Raw genomic sequence first — 17,650 nt, forward strand, 5'->3', positions numbered from 1 at the left:
TACATTTGTAAGTGCAGAGCAGAAGTGAGCCAGAAAACTGCGACAAAGACTTATTCAAAAGAAAATTGCGTCTTCTCAAATGCCGTTTAAGAGACAAACTGCACTGCGTCACTGCTAATATCCGTCACAGTGCATATTTTGTCCACCTTCTTCAAGTCTGGTGATCTCAAACAAACACCTGTCAGCCCCCACAATTGTTGCTTTCACTGATATCGTGTTTTAACACAAACAGAGAATATTATTGAAAATATATTCTATTGAATACTGCTATCGATTTGATTTGTATTGGAATTTGGTACCGTACTGGTTCAAATCAGAATCAGCTTTATTGGCCAAGTGTATAAAAGCACACAAAGAATTTTTCCCTTGCTGCCCTGGCAAATGTGAAAAGGGACCCATCCCTATCTGGACCTGATACTCAATTCATTGTAGAACTTGGACCCTTGTTTATACCATAAAGTTATGTTTTCCATTTTGAAAATTCAAGGAACCTTTGGTTCTTCGTTTGTTGTACTTCCTGGAACTAAAATGTTTTCATGTTTAACATATGCACAGCAGTCCAAAGCCCCAGAACATGATGCAATTAAGGCTAATGAGTAGTCAAAATGATGGCCGTTTCTTATATCTGATATCATTGAGCTCCTTCTCTGGTGGTGTTGCCCCCCCCCCTCAAAAAAAAAAAGGTGAAGACACTAATCCTTAAGGTCCTCATTGAGTTGAAGTCTTGTGAAATGTACTCGTGTCTGACTTGAGTAATTGAAGACTGACTTGCCCTTTAGGTGTGATTGTGAGTGCGACTGTCCCCAGTGACCAGTTCTGGATGTAACCCTCCTCCTGCCCGACGATAGCTGGGTTTCAGCACTCCTGTAACCCTTGTGAGGATAAGCAGCTCAGAAAACGGCTTGATGGAAGGATGGACGAACTTGTCGTCACACATTGATAGTTTGAAGTGGTTGAATTCTAAAATTCTCAGACTTTTGAAGTTACCAACTCATCTGGCCTAGTTTTGCATGAAGAGTATTTGCATTTCCTGCCAGTAATCAGCATCTCTACCCTCTGCAGGGGTCTGCATGCGTGTACGCGCATGCACGCGTTTGTGTGTGGTCAATTAGGCTGCCTTGTGGAACACCCACACTAAAAGGTATGTGTCAGCCTAACAAACGCAGCCATGCATGGTGTCGGGAGGGTAATTCGCCATTCTGAGGCGGGAACTGAGATGGATTGGGCTCAATAAAATGTCAGAGATATGCAGCGCAGCGCTATGATCTCGCACGGGTTTGTGTCGCTGACAAGGGAAGGATAATGGGCATCATGTTATATTTAAATGTCACTTACTACGATGTATTAGACTACAGAAGTGGAGGGAGAAAAACAAGTTTACCAAAGACAAATGATGTGTATTTTGTCACATTATCTTTATGAGGAAAACATGCTTGTAAATACTTTAAGAGAGTGGATTTCTAATCTTATGCAGGTTTCTTATGAATATATCATTGCTAGGGATGACAGAGCATTCATAAAATCACAGCATTAAACAGCCTAGATATTGCAGTGGTCCTGTCACAGTCAACATTTCATTTTGAGTCTGCTATTGCAAACCATAGCCGAGTTACTTACAAGGACAAATGACCAAATTTAATTATCTACGGGCACGCCGCAAAGATCCTTTAAAATGTATTCCTTAGAGCTGTGATTACCAACCGGTGTGCCGTGGCACATGAGTGCCGTGAGAGCTCTCCTGGTGCACCGTGGGTAAATTAATTACTAAAACTGCCTTTTACCATCTGAAGAGCATATTTAGAGTGAAGGCCTGCATCTGTCAGGCAGAGGAGGAGAAGCTCATCCATGCCTTTATCGCAAGCAGACTTGACTATTGTAATGGTCTTCTGACTGGGCTAACCAAAAAGAGCATTAAACATCTGCAGCTCGTCCAGAATGCACGCAGCTTGAGTTGTGACCAAAACAAATAGGTCAGAGAATATAAATCCAATGCTAAAGTCTTTACATTAGCTTGCAGTCACTTTTAGAATAGATTTTAAAGTTTTTCCACTGGCCTATAAATCACTAAACTGTTTAAATCCTGAATAGATGAAAGAAATACTAATGTAATAAAAAAAAAAACTGACATCCACTGACTCAGGTCTAATAACAGAGTGCAAAGTTCAAAGCAAACATTGGGAAGAAGAATTTAGCCATTATGCTGTTTAAAAAAAAAAAAGGAATAAGTTGCCAACTGAGGTGACATCAGCCCCAAATGAGTGTGAATAAATCCAGAATTAAAATAAATAAAAAACTTTATTCTCAAGCATTTTAGAGTACTTCCACTTTTCAGTGATATTTCTTACACTAAAGGCGCTTTTAATTATACTTTTGTGAATGTTTGTATTAAAGTACTTTAATCATCTAAAGTGCATTGAGTTACCTTATGTATGAAATGCGCTAAACAAATGTGCTTTGCCAAGATATGTGCCTTGGCTCAGTAAAGGTTGGGATTCACTGCATTTAGGCCACCACCACCACTGGGGTGTCTGGCAAAGTCGCTCTACACCAGGCTTGTCAAACTCATTGTCGTTACGGTTTCCCTCAGAGGGCGGTGATGACTTTGAAACCATAAAATCTTTAACAGCCTCATCATATTTACACACAATTTGTGAACTAGTTTTGGAATCAGAAATCCAAGGTAATGGGTTTTTCAACCATTGTTCATGTTTGATTACACAAAAATACTAATCTCTCACCCTTATCATTCATGATATAGGACAATTTGTTATTTTGCTACAGATTTTTCCAAAAATTATGGAAGTTAACACACATGATTTGCCTTCGCACGCCGCATTAAATCATGCGGCAGGCCGGATCTGGCCCTCGGGCCTTGACTTTGACAACTATGCTTGACACCACAGACATTTACATCTAGGTACTGCGACGTCGATAGAGCTATTTTAAGAAGGCTTCAGTGTATCAGTCACCATTTCCAACATGGTGACCACAAGGAAGCACGCCAACCCCGGACTATTTACAGTTGAGTAGCTTGGCAAATTATTCCCCTCCAAAACATTTAGCACAGTGGCGATTTTTTTTTTGATTGACATCAACATGTGACCAAGCATATGATCCAACTGTCATGAGTGAGAAAGGTAAGAATTCGTTTCTAAATCTACAGCACAATCACATCAGATCAAAACCTTATACCACTAAATGCAATTTATGCAGACAACGATTATTGTGATCCTCACACTGCAGGTCAATTCAGATGTTTTTGCACAATGCGACGCGTGTAATTTTTTTCATGTCCATGGGAAAAACTTTTTTTTCCCCATTTACAACCACTTTAAGTAAATCAAAAGGAGACAAGCAATTGTTCGACAAAACAGACATGCCATAAAAACAACAGGACAGAGGACTACAAAACAGTCCGGGGCAAAAAAAAAAAAAAAAAAAAAAAAAGTTTCAAAGTGACCAATATAAGAAAATAGTGATTACATTTGTACAAAGTCCATGACATTGCCACAAATGAAACATGACCAGACCAATGCAAGAGGCAATATTTACAGATGTCACCATGCCGCCTCATCTTTGTGCAAAAGATCAATGGGTCCTGTCCTGTTTGTGCGCATGCATGTGACGTCACAGATGCATTCCGTCCACATTAGAACTCACATTTGTTTTTATATTGTGAATGACTACTTGGACTGCTATAACAGGGTTCTTACTAATCTGAACGAAAAGAAAGGGAAAAAAATAATTAAATCTGATGGCTACAGCTGATCCAAAATGCTGGCACGGAGAGAAGATCCAAACTCCACACAATCGGGGATTTGAACCCCGGACCTCAGAACTGTGAGGCAAACACTAACAAGTTGGGAACCATCCCGCTGTGATGGAAACCACTTCCAACGTTTATTCAAATATTTTTTCCATCAAATGCCACCTTGAAAAAAATGTTCTCCACCACTCCAAATTATTACACTATCAAAATCCATCTGCTGCATGGACCACATGGATGGATCTGACCAGTGTTTTTTCTAAATGTGGTTTAAAAAAAACAATGTAAATGTCAAAATCCTGTTTCATTGTATTTCACATTAAATTTAATAACTTACGTGCCATTCACCTTATGTGCAACATTTTTAATGAATCATAAGAACAGTTGATTTTAATTTTTTACATTTAAGCGCTGTGTTAATGTTTAAACTGCATCATGTTAAAGTGAATTAAAACAAATATACTTTAGGAATAAAACACATGCTACATTTTACACTACTTTATTGGCCATACTTGAAGGGTCAAGTATTTTTTAGTTGGTAAAAAGCTTGATAACCGTTGCCCGACACTTATTGATAAGTGTCATTTCGCAGCTTGGCAATAAAATGGACAAAGCAACCAAAACTACAACATTCTTGTTATGTCTCTAGCAGCTTGTAAAGTATGATCTAATTCCTTATCCTTGCCACAAAAGCATGTCATTGTCACATTGAGGCACCTGGGAACCCATATAAAAAAAATCTTGAAGGCCTTTAACCTTGACATTGGGTTAATTTCAACGTGTCCAAATGGAAATGGTGAGCTCATACAACATCCTGATGGGACTTTGTTCTGACACGGCCCTAATTTCTACTTTAGCTAATGAAGCCCTACACGATGAGATGAGATGACCCTCAGAGCTCAGGAAGGATGTGTTGCGGTTCCGTCGTACGAGCAAACACGAGGTCCACGGCACAGCCGAGCGGCAACATCTTGATAACAACGCCCAAGAAGGGACGTTGTCGCTAAAAAGCGGGGTGCGCGGAAATTGTGCTCACACACCAGTACATTCAGACGGGAGCCTGGAGTCACCTTGTCACCGTCCTCGGGCAAATTTGAACTTTCCATCATGTGACACAGCTGGCATATACTCAAACATAATCAAAGGTGTTAATGGTGATATAACGCCCAAGAAATGTCTGGACTCTGGTTCAAGTTCATCAGCGGGACCATGACGCCGCCAGAGCATCAAAAGATTTATTTTAATCGCTAATTAGCTATGGATGTATGTATGTATGTTGCATTTGTAACGTTATTGTCAAGCAGGTTCGGCTTCTGGAGCGTGATAAGGAAATGCAACATTTTGCCGGACGTAGCGGGGGCGGATGAGAAGTTTCGGGGTGCTGAGCTCCCGGCCGGGAAAGATCAATTTCACTCTTACGCACATTTTCACGATCACATTTCTTAAAAAGCTGCGTAACACTTTTCGCGGACAGATGGAATCAATTAATGGCATTCAAAACAGTCAACACTCAAATCGTCTTTCCCTATAACTACTTCCGTTGATTTTAATAGGGAAAGATGATTCAAGATACGACGGTTTTTAGTTACGAGAGCGGCCACATAACGTATTGAATTTGTATCTCAGTGCATCGCTGTATTTAAATTAAATACCAACTGCATACAAAGTTGGTTTACCAGACACCAAAGTTAATGGCATAGCAAAGAGTACAAAACATCTTGAAAATGTCCAGGTAGTCTTCCCAAAGAATCGTCCCTTCTCCATTCTTTCTCTGTCAGTCACAATTAAACCGTGAGCAGTTTTACTTGAATTTTGCTTTATTGTAAAATGTTCAACCTATATTTTAATTGTGAAAATATAAATAAAGACTTGGCCAAAACTGGAAATTGAACATAAGGAACACACACCTGCCACCATTTAAATTTTTAAGTGGGGGGGAAAAAAAAAAAAAAAAAAAAAAAAGCATGCATCGGGCCTTCTAGAAACATTGTGTAGGTTATCTTATGTTATGTAAATGACTGAAGAAGCCGTTTACCGACTAGAGATTGAACGCACAGCCAAAACAACAACAACAATTTACCACAAGGTGGTTTCTCAAGTTAGAAGAGGGTTGAAACATCAAAGTTTGGGCAGTGATAAAACTACGCAGCAAGTCCAAGCTATTTTTCGTAGTCTGTAAACCACGAGTTGTGCGTGGCCCAATCAAAACCTTTGCCTGTGGACATGTGACTTTGTGTCATTTGACTGGTGAACTTGAGTCAAACATCACCGTGGTAATCATGGTGTATTGGATCAAAGGCCCCCGATGCGGAAGTCAAAAAATGAAGTCTAAAAATAGACGCACGCAATGACTGATAAATGAAAGTAGCGAACGCCATGTAAGTTATTGTAACAAAAGTAAAAGCTTTTTGTTTTTCTGAAGAAATACTCAAGTAAAAGTAAAAAGTATGTTTCAATAAAACTACTCTGACAAGTACAATTTATCCAAACTATTACTTGAGTACATGTAACTGAGTAAATGTAGGGCATTACTACCCACCACTGATTACATATGATAGAAATAAATCGGAATCATGTTCAATTCAACAATCATGAACCTACAATCATAATTGTTAATAAAATATAGCTTCAATGTTATTTTAGTGGGTTTATTCCATCATGTAGCTCGGAAGTAGCGGGGGTGGTGCAAAATAGCGTGCAATAAGCATTCACTCGTAGTCGTACCCAAGGAGCAGAAAACAGCGAGGTTGTGACTTTTGCATACATCACAACATTTTTGTCATTTTATTATAATGACACGAGTCTTTCTATTAACTTGTCAGAATTTTGATACAGTTGACCAAAAAACTGTAGAGAAAACGGTTCAGAAGTTGAAACCATCAACGAGCTGCCTCGACTCAATACCATCTGACTTTTTCAAAATGATCGTGAAGTCAGTGCTCCCTGATTTGCAGCAAATAATCACTCATTTCAGTCTGGCGAGTTTCCCAAAGCTCTTAATGTAGCTGCTGTTAAGCCTTTTCTAAAAAAAAAAAAAAAAAAAAAAAAAAAAAAACAGAGTACTGGACGATTCCATGTTAGCAAGCGATAGACCCAGTTCAAATCTCCTGTTCATAGCCAAGATTATTGAGAAAGTTATTTTTAATGAACTCAGCAATTCTTGAATTTAAATAGACTTTTTGACAAATTTCAATCAGGTTTCCGACTCATCACAGTACACAATCTGGTCTTATCATAGTGCTAAATGATAAGGTTGAATACTGACTCAGGAAAGGTGTCGATTTTGGTCTTGTTGGATCTCAGCGCAGCTTTCGATACGGCAGATCATAATATACTGCTGAACAGGTTGGAAACGCGGGTAGGACTAAATGGAACGGTCATTAAATGGGTCAGGTCCTTCCTGGAGGAAAGGAGCTACTTTTTAACCATTGGAAGTGCTCAATCTCAACAAATGGCAATGACCTATGGGGTCCCTCAAGGGTCAGTTCTTGGACCTCTCCTGTTCAGCCTGTATATGCTACCCTTGGGTCAAATTCTTCAAAACTTTAATTTTGACCATCATAGCTATGCAGATGACTACAGTTTAATTGAGGTCTTGTGCCACTGTCTAAATCAAATAAATAACTGGATGAGCCAAATTTTTCTTCAACGAAATCAAAACAAAACAGAATTGTTTTGGGGAATAAAGAAAAGAGAGTTACTGTTAGTAAACCTGTACACCAAAACCAAGTCCAAAACAATGGTGTTCTGATTGATTCCAACCTTACTTTAAACAATCATATCAAATCAATAACAAAAAACTTCCTTCTACCATTTGAACACATATCTAGAGTGAAGGCTTATATGTGTCAAGCAGACGAGGAAAAGCTCACCCATGCTTTTATCTGAAGTAGACTTGACTACTGTAATGGTCTCCTGACTCGACTCCCCAAAAAGAGCATTAATCAGCTTCAGCTCATTCATGTAGCTCAGGTTGTGACCAGAACAAACCCATCAGAGCATATAACTCCAATCCTAAAGTACTTGCACTGGCTTCCAGTCATCTTTAGAATAGATTTAAAAGTTCTGCTACTAGTCTACAGATCATTAAATTGTTTATGTCCTGAATACATGAAAGAAATGCTTATGGATATTAACCCAGTAGGGCTCTGAGATCGACAGACTCGGGTCAAATAGTGGAGCGCAGAGTCCAAAGCAAACATGGTGAAGCACCATTTAGCTAATAATGCTCCACACAAATTGTATAAATTGCCAACAGAGGTGAAATTAACCCCAAGTGTGAATGTTTTTAAATCCAGGTTGAAAACATTTCCCCCCCCATGCTTTATAGAGTATATCCCCTTTTAAAAAAAAAAAAAATCATATTACTTGCATTGTAAGTGGTTTTGTCTTTTTTTATATATTTTTTTCGAAGTCATTTATATTGTTTTTTTGCCAATTTAAATGTTTTATCTCTTTGTTTTCAAATGGTTTTAATCATGTAAAGCACATTGAGTTACCTCGTGTATGAAATGCCCTAGACAAATAATTTTGTATAGGATCCAAAACTGAAAACGCACTTTTGGGCTACTTTTAATTGAAAATTTGGTGCGTCACTAATACAGACATTTCCTATACACTTAAGTGAGTTGTTTCACTTCACATTATAAAGTAAGAACATTCTGTTCCCCTGGAGATTTAATAATTATTATGAGAGAATTATCTTGATAGAGGTTATTGTACTGGAGCTGTACCTAATGTTGTGGGTGTGTGGGGGGGGGGGAACTCATATGGAAGTTTGAAAGGAGCATGTCATCATCTTGCAACCTGCTCTTATTTTTACAGATTACATATTTTATCAGTATATCAAATGAGGGGGCCGTGCGTTGAGGTTTTGTAAATGTTCACTATAAGTACACATCCACCAATAGCGCTTGACTAAATCCAAATTTCCACCAAAAGGATGCAGCGCTTACTTGACTCACACAAGTTTGAGGAGCCTTCGGGGCTTCTCTGAGAAGCGCCTGAATTATACACAGTATGAGCCGCTTAGGAGAAAGAGGGGCAAAATTAATCAGATTTAATGTGTGCAAACGTTTGCATTCGCTTGGTGACACAACATCACTCTGGTCTACTAAATACAACGAATAAAGCGGCCACTATTAACCCAAAAAGGGAGGACCTCATCAGATAACGCATTCATTGTCTGCCTCTGCAATAAATAAGTCACCGTGTGAGCATGTCTGCTTTTTTTCTTTTTTCCCCCAGGTAAATCTCTGCTTTTATGTCATTCTCTATCTCACCGGGGACGATAAAGGAACATCATTCGACGTCGTTGAAATTCATTTTTGGAGTATTCGAGCGTGCCGAGACAACATTATGCCCTCTTAAGATGAAGAAGTGCTCCTCTGCTGTGTGCTTAAAAGCAGGAACCCCCACCCCCCGCCAAGTTTAAAACACAAGCGGCACAACCACAGCGGAATTCAAAGCAATATAAAAAAGTCATTTCATGACTCGTCGGCACGCTTGTTCCTGTATTTGACTTTCTAAAGGATGGAAGTAACTGCACCTTTGAGCTTCAAGACAAAGTAGATGCATCTGCCCAAGAGGTTTCAACTCCCGTTCTTGACTTGAAGCACAAATGTTTGTGCATACAAATATTTCCCCCGCAAACCAATAAATACACGTTTCCCAAACTGGGAATGGAGAGAGACATAGAAAAATGGGAAAAGAATGAGAGAAGGAGATAAAGAGATGGCATCCAGCCATGCCAGATCATTCGAAAACCCCTGAACAAGGAGACAATATCAGCAAATTCATACTAATTCTGAACATGATTCATAAAATTGGTGAAATGTTATTGTTTTTATTAAATATATATAAATGAGAAGATTGCAAAATTATATTGTGATGAACTCATTTTATTTAGTTTATTGTTATTGATATTAGTGTCACTTTGTGGAATTAAAATTGTATTTTGTGTAGGATACATTTGTGATTCTGCTGTGTGTACATCGCTCCCTCATTACAAATGTGAAGAAGGCCTATTAAACTGTAAATACGTAGCTCACATTTATGTGCATGTAAAATGGCATGGTAAATTAATTAATATTGTGTACATTTGTCTAAGTTGGTGTATTTCTTTTAAATATTTTGTTTACATTCATGTTCACTCTACATTCACCCTGTATATAAGTCCATGAAGTTTGTTTTCTAAAATGAAATTGTATGCAGAATACTGTATGTTCTATACACATTTGTAATTGCACTTTAACAATGTTTTAGTTCAAATTCAGTAAAAATTGCGATTTGGGAAAAAATGATTTGACCCCCAAGGGTCCACTCAAAGGACGATTTTCGAAGAAATGTTAATGACCATCATGTGACCTTGGCTTCTGCCACAGTTTCCTCGCAAACCAACGGAGGGGAGGCTTTTGAACTTATCTGCTCGTCTTACCTTGAACAAGCCACCAGAGCATCATGAAGGCTCGCAGTCTTGCCTGCACGTCCATGTCGCCACGTCCAGCATGCAGGAGAAGACTCCTCTTGAAAGTTGTCACCGCACGCGCTCTGCCTTGCTCAGGTAACTCCGGAAGATGCCACCGCGGGAGTGCCGGACGAAGCCTTTTCTCACGTTCCCATCGAGCTCCCGCGACACGGCGGACATGGCACGCAGTTCGCTCCCCGACGCCGGCGACGACGAGCACCGCGGCGGCGTGTACCGTGGCCCGGTCCCGCCTTCCCGAAGCTCCTCGCCCCCCTCCCCTCCTTCGTGACGGCGGCACGACAGGTGCAGCCGGGTTGACCTCACGTGCTGGAGTGAGCGAGAAGCTCCGCGGACGCCCCGCCGAGTCTCTTCCCAACTCGGTTGACTGACTCTGTGGCGCCCCCTCCCGCAGCTCAACAAAGCTTCGTTCAACTTTTGACCTCTGCAAACCTAAAAGTACTGTACAGTGCATACGCGTCACAACGGAACTTTCTGATTGATTTGTTTTGTTTTGTTTCGTTTCTTCCCCTATGTGTTCCATGTCTCCTGCGCTCATTTTGTTAACTGCCTCCACCTGGTCTCGTGATCTTTGTGTTGACCAATCAGCTCCCTCCAGCCACTCGCGTCACGTCCAGGTGTTCCCACTCATCTAAAGAAAAAAAAAAAAAAATAAAAAAAAATAATAAAAAAAACTGGCTCGCGCATCCATATCGAGATTGTAGATTGGTTGAAGCCACTTGGCCGCCACCTTGGTACTCCCAAAACGTGCTTTATAGGTTGGATTATTGTGGGGATTTTCCTCAAAGTTTGAACATGTAGAATTAAAACTGGTTGTGTGAACTTGACATTTTTTTTCAGTTCTGGTTACATGAAGGATTTTTAATTTGACTTGGTAAACCATAAAAGGCATATGAAGACATGTAACAGCCTGACTACCAAGAAACCTGGCATATTACAGAGGGCCCGATTTCCGTGACAGGTTAACTTTCCCCAAAATACGCTGTGAAGCACTATCATCATAACATAGGGAAAAAACTAAGCATTTTTGTCATAAAAACATTAAATTTTAAGTCAGTCAGTTAGATATATTTTTGGAAATCAGGAATCGCAATGGGAAAATACATGCTCAACGCATTGTTCATTTGTTGTCTCTGTGATGTCCTATAAAAGACACAAAATTTAAACTTCTTTCCTCGCATGTGAAAATCAAATTCAATTTTCAAGTTTTCTACTATGAAATTCATCAAAAATTTCACAGAAAATGTGTTTTCTTGTTGATCTACTGATGAAGTTTGGGAAAATATTGGCATCTTTTTTTTTTTTTGCGAAAAACCGTGAACAACAACCGTAAACAAAACTTTGTTGAAGTGAATTAAGCTCATCAGAAAAAAAAAAACTTTCCAAACAAACTTTAACAGTGTCAAAGTAAATCTTTCAAACTTACCTTTGGAATGTTTTCTCACAGCCACAAAACTGACGATTACCGCGTAGGTCGGCACGGTTCTTTTGGGAGGATCAAGATGGTGTTCCTTGTAATTGGCTTATCAACGTTTGAATTTAGCTTTTTTTTTTTTTTTTTGCGCATGTCATTGTGTATCCCCGCCAGTTATATCACCAGTAATGTTTTGTATATAGGTTTTTTTTTTCTTTAACTTTGTTTAGTTGTCTTTTCTAGGAATTAAATATTTTGAGATTTTGCTGCTGGGATTCTCCACGTTTTTTGCCTTGCCTTCCTGGCTGACCCCCCGCCTCAAAACATGCTTCCTAGACTAAAACAAATCCTTTACAAAATTAAAAATGTACTTCAACGTATATTACACATCAAATGTACATGATGTACAGTATTACTGTGCAATATTGTATGTTTAAGAATGTGAAAGGTGTTTAAGAGGATAGAGTGTTTCCAAGAATATGGTAGAGGTCAAAAGGAATATGAATTAATGTTGAGGGAGTTTCAAAAAGCTTTGAATTATGTTTTGATGGTAAAAATTGTGTCTGGTCACTACTTTGCAGATTTTTACATTGCCATAAACAATGGATTACTGTACTATATATTGAATGCATTATTCTTGTCAGTGTTCCGTTTTTACTACAACGTCTTGAACGCATGGTATTAAGCATTGTGTATTTTATTCATCACCATAGCAACACATAATATGCTTTTGTGGATATACAGTATGTAGTGAAAATATGTGTCATATCAGCTTCAATATTTATTGATATTATTGTATTTTGTATATTGTTCACAGACACTGTGTCATAGTGACACTGTGTCGAAGTGTTTGAGTGCTGTTTTATGTTATTACACCAAAATTATGATGCATCTGACTGGACCGGTACCAAAAATAAGCAGACTGTCCTGTTTTAAATGTGCATTTCTTGTTGGAAATGCCTTCACATCCATGTTATTGTGAGTGTTGCACAAGAATAAATGCATAGAATATGTGCATTAATAATTGATTGCTTGGATAAAGCTCGTTCAGGTACCCTCGGTGGCAAAAAAAAAAAAAAAAAAAAAAAAAAAGTGTCTTTTCAGGTTTGAGGGAATGAATCCAGCAAGAGGAGGATTTCATATTTGCAAGTGTGGGTTTTGTGCTTCTGAATGCATCCATTGTCAGATTTTTGTTATGTGTGATGCTGCCAGGTGGGGGGAGTTCACTCCACAAGGCCTTTTTTTTGTGTTACAGTACTTTCCTCTTTGCTGTTTGTGCAGTTTCACAGTTACAATGCCTACTACAGTGTAATAACCGGCAAGTGACGATGGTGTTGTTGATCTTTTCTGCTCTCTAGCGGTCGTCAGCTGTAACAACACTTTGATGGTCTGTTGTGGCACTTTTGCATAATAAGAGAATCGATTATTGCAGTTTCTATAGGGCTTATCTTGTCTGCACGAGTTTCACTGGTGAGCTGGAGCCGATTCCAACTGATTTCCACCGAGAGGCGGGGTTCACCCTGTACTGGTCACCAGTTATTTGCAGGAAACTTTCAATTCTCCCATGAAATCATCATTGTATATATTTATGAATACCTCTCTGACAGTGTCCCAGACAAAACTTGTACGGGCTGAATTTTGGATCCAGCTCTTGTAATGGACCTAATTAGATGTTGCATTTCACAACGCTTGTGAGGATAAGTTGCTCAGCAAATGGATGATAGCTTTTATATCTCGGATTTAAAAACTTAACACAGCAGCATGTTTTGACAGGATATTGAGCTAAAGCAAGTGAGTGAATCAATAGCTTTGTATACTATGGACAAATCAGGATATCAATAAATGACATTAATTGATATTAGGAGCCTTAAGGGATGTTATTATATGCTTTAATGATTCCCGGCATATTCCATCAATTCCAAAAAGGACACATTTAAATGCTTCCTTGTCTGTAATATTTTGTTTCTGAGATTCTCACGAAAGAATTCCATTTTTTTTTTTTCAGATTTTTATTGGGCTCGTCTCCCAGACTTTTATGGTGGCACTATTGCACAAAAACAAACAATAGAATGAAAATAGTGACTGCAAGTTGCTGCTGCAAAAATATTTGTGTGTAAAATGGTCAGCAAGTCGGGAGAAGTGGGTTCAAATCTCAAATGAGTCTTGTCCAGGTACTTCAGTTTCCTCCTGCATCCACAAAACATCCATATGAGATTAATCTAACATCATCTCTCGTGTTTACGTTCACCAAATCATAATTATTACATAGCATTGCCTCATATTTTCATCATCTAAAGCGTTCTGCAAACACACGAAATATTTCAGTGAAAGTGCTTTGACGCAGTTTACTGTTATCTGCTCTTTACTGATAAGCTCAGGCCGTAAATTAACCTTTAAAAAAAATCAACTCGATGGAGGAAAAGTGTTGTCATGATTTCAAAAGGTTTCATGCGGATAAGTGGCATTAAAATTCTGGTATTTATAGATTGGGTTGCATGTCCTGTGGAAAAGATCGCAGTTATCCTTTCGTGAAATCAAAGAGACACACGTTTCCTGTAAAGTGTGAAAATTTTCACTCCTACGCACTTAAGGAATAACTAACGAAGTACAGCTACCATGGCTCATTTTATCTGAGTCCCAGGATGCACATGTCATAGAAACAATGAGGCCCAGCCATGGAGCAATGAGTCCCTGCAACGTTCTGTCACAGAAAACACATACAGTACTATCATCCTTCACTACATCGCACTTCTTCCTTCGCAGTTCCACTATAATGTAGATTTTTATTACAGTTGTTACTCTCTTAAATCTTTTATACTGTTCCTACAATATTCTCATGTTATTCATTGTTATTGGGATTTATCAATATATTAGGTTTAGTTGGGCCTGCCACTATTACAATTAAAAAAACTATATATTTTGACACAAACTTTCACAATAATCAATATCATTGTTGATGTTCTTTTACACCACTGATATAGTGACACTAGAGCATGATAAACAATTGTACACATCTTATTAATTTTGTCCTGGTGATCAAACATATGAGCACAGCTATATAACATTGTCTCATTTACTCAATAAAAGTAGGCTGCATTTCAAAATAAGAGCAAGTAAATAAAAAGAGAACATTAAACATGCTCTGATAAATTGGTGAACTTCAGACAAATAAACTGAGTTTCCCTTTTTCTGTTTGGCATCCTGACGCAACAGTGAACTCTCAAATCATTTTGCATAGTTTAATTTAACAAATCTTATGTGAACCGTTTTAAAGATTATGTTTGTTGCAAATTTTCACTAACCCTCACTTTTTTTTGGGGGGGGGGGTAATAATGGTGTTTGATGTACACAGTATTATATGCACTTTTAATGAGAGTTCCCAGTGCGAGCTTCCCCCTTAAAGGAATACTCCGCTGAACAATGAAAAGCCTTAATCTGATAGGTCACGTCCTGTACCTTGAAAATTGGAGGTTAATCAGATATCATTTAGTGGCGTTTCTATATTAAGATTAAGATTTTTATCAGCAATTACGAATTTTCATTTGCGTCGCCATTTTGCGAGTCACATGTCCTACTTGCGCGGATGTGACGTCGTATCCTGTGCGTGAACAAACAAATCATTGCCTATTTGTAGCATTAACACATGCAGTACCACCACCATTGGACACGTGAAAATGCCCTACTGTCTCGCGAAATTTTTGCCATAATTCGGATAGAAATAATCAGAGGAAGGCTCAGTGGCATATTCTGCCCAGTAAGAAAAAGAAACATTTAAGGACCCAGTGGCTAGCGAAGTGTGGTCGCCCTGAGCCATTTGACATATGTACAGGTGTATTTGCGCGTTTATTTAACACCAACACTTTTAGAGTACAATAAGTCACTGAATTCTTTTAAATAACATTGTTATGATGTTGCTAACCAATGATGGCAAAAGTACTTCTTTCCATTAATGCGACTTCTTGTGCTTTCATACGTCATGCAGGCGTTGAGACTTCCATCCGTTTATCGTGAATGTAATTCAATTTGATTTGCCATCGTAATGGTACGTTTGTGAACAGATCTTGCCGACAAAGGCATGTCTTTTATTCGTTTGATTATCTTGTCTTTATGCAAAGTTGGCAAAATGTTGATTGGCAACGTCAAGTACGAATGCTCTGGCATACTCCCCATCTGATCAGAGCAGAACCCTCCCTCTCCACAAAGGCTCTCCATTCTTGTTGAAAACTTCGGTACTCAGATTTTTTTCTTTGAGCGACCTTTGTCAAAAGTTTCTGCAATTATTGTGCCGACACGATCAGCGTTCGAGAGTTTTGTGCCTGTGGTTAGTTAGCTAGTCAGACTCCGCGTCATTCCTTTCCGAATATCCATCCAAATATTCACCATTATTTATAGGTTCAAATCTGTATGGACATATTCCTCCGTCTTCCTGATCAACCGATGCTGCTATTTCTTCAGCAGATGAGGATAAAGCCGAAAAAAAAAAAATCAGCGGAGCCCGCGACTGTGTTTGCGTAGAGGAGGTACGCAGGAGACGTCACTTCCTTCTTTTAAGTCATGTGACTCACCAAAATGGCGGTGCCCGTGAAAATTCGTAATTGCCGATAATAATCTTTCAAAACACCATTAAATATCGGATTAACCTCTATTTTTCAAGGTACGGTACATATGACAAGACCTATCTGATTAAGGCTTTTTATTGTTCAGTGGACTATTCCTTTCACAACCTTTGTGCATCAGAACTGAACTTTGGTATTTCGGTTCATTGGGCTCATGATTGAATATTTATTACCTTAGAGCAACTGACTTGAAATAAGAAAAAAATATTCTTTGTGCTACTACAGCTTTTGGAGAGTTCAATTTGTTCACACTAAAATGAAGAAGCCTCAAGAGAGAAGAAAAAAAGATCTTCCACGTCCCTTCACCAGAACCCTCTTGTTCTAGTACATCCTTTCATTGTCAAAACCAAATCCACATCTGTACATTAATCCCAGTCCAGTCCCTCAGTGATCATGATAACTAGTTTTCACACATTCAAATTACTACAAAAAACTTCATCTTTTTCCACAAATACGCGTGACGTTACGCCGGAAAGGTTCTTGTCACTGTGAGATCGGACTGTTCCGTGCTTCCTCTGAAAGTGTATTAAAAATATGCCGCCATGCTCTTATTGTGGCTGCTTTGCTCCATGTCTGGTTCCGCCGCTGTCATTTTAGCAGGAGATTGCATTCAGGAGACGAAGATGAAAAGTGAAGAGTGAGAGGACCTAGTTGAACCGGGACATGGGGATCGACGCAGATGATGTCGACCAGTACGTGTTCATTCTCGTCTTTCAGGCAAAAAAAAAAAAAAAAAAAAGTCCTGAGAGGCGAATCTTGGCGGGAACACTGTGTTTTCGGAGAATTAGATTTTACAGACTTTCAAAAAGGGACATTCGACGCGACTCACTGAAAAAATATGAAGTTCCTTCTAAAAGTATTGGAATGGCAAGGTATATTTATTTATTTTTGTTGTTGTACACTGAAGACATTTGGGTTTTATTTCAAAAGATGAATTTGAGGCCAAGTTTAGAATGTCAGCTGTTATTTCATGGTATTTACATCTAGATGTATAACACAACTCTGGACAGAGCACCTTTTTTTTTTTTAACCTATCACAAACCCCTGGTACGGGGGCAGTCCCAAACGCAGGACTTTGAGGCAGAGGCATAATGTTCAATGTAGTCTATTCCGGAAACTGTGTCATAGCAGTCCGACAAAGCAGAGGTACAGACACGCGAGGCTAGGCAGGATCCAAAAGACATGCAGCAAGGTCCGATGACTATGAGGCAAACTAAGAACTCAACAAGACAGGATCAAACCAAAAATCACAGAATCGCTGTGACTAAGTTTACTCAAACTTACACATAGAGCAGAGAGTTCCACAGGCAGTGAATGCAACTCACTAACGCAAGGGAACGAACTGGCAAATGGTAGTGACAAAAACTCAA

At 38.9% G+C, this 17,650-nt stretch overlaps 1 protein-coding gene across 1 annotated transcript in view; it reads right to left on the reverse strand.

The window, feature by feature from the left end:
- esamb (endothelial cell adhesion molecule b) overlaps positions 1-10,842 on the reverse strand; it is a 64,808-nt gene extending 53,966 nt beyond the window's left edge. Inside the window, exon 1 of the mRNA XM_061828380.1 lies at positions 10,203-10,842. Within this exon, the coding sequence (XP_061684364.1) occupies positions 10,203-10,788 (586 nt within the window). The 5' untranslated portion in view covers positions 10,789-10,842. The remainder of the gene's footprint in view (positions 1-10,202) is intronic.
- Positions 10,843-17,650: the final 6,808 nt, after the last annotated feature.

Source organism: Syngnathoides biaculeatus, chromosome 8 (assembly GCF_019802595.1).
Source record: "Syngnathoides biaculeatus isolate LvHL_M chromosome 8, ASM1980259v1, whole genome shotgun sequence".
Taxonomy (NCBI): Eukaryota; Metazoa; Chordata; class Actinopteri; order Syngnathiformes; family Syngnathidae; genus Syngnathoides; species Syngnathoides biaculeatus.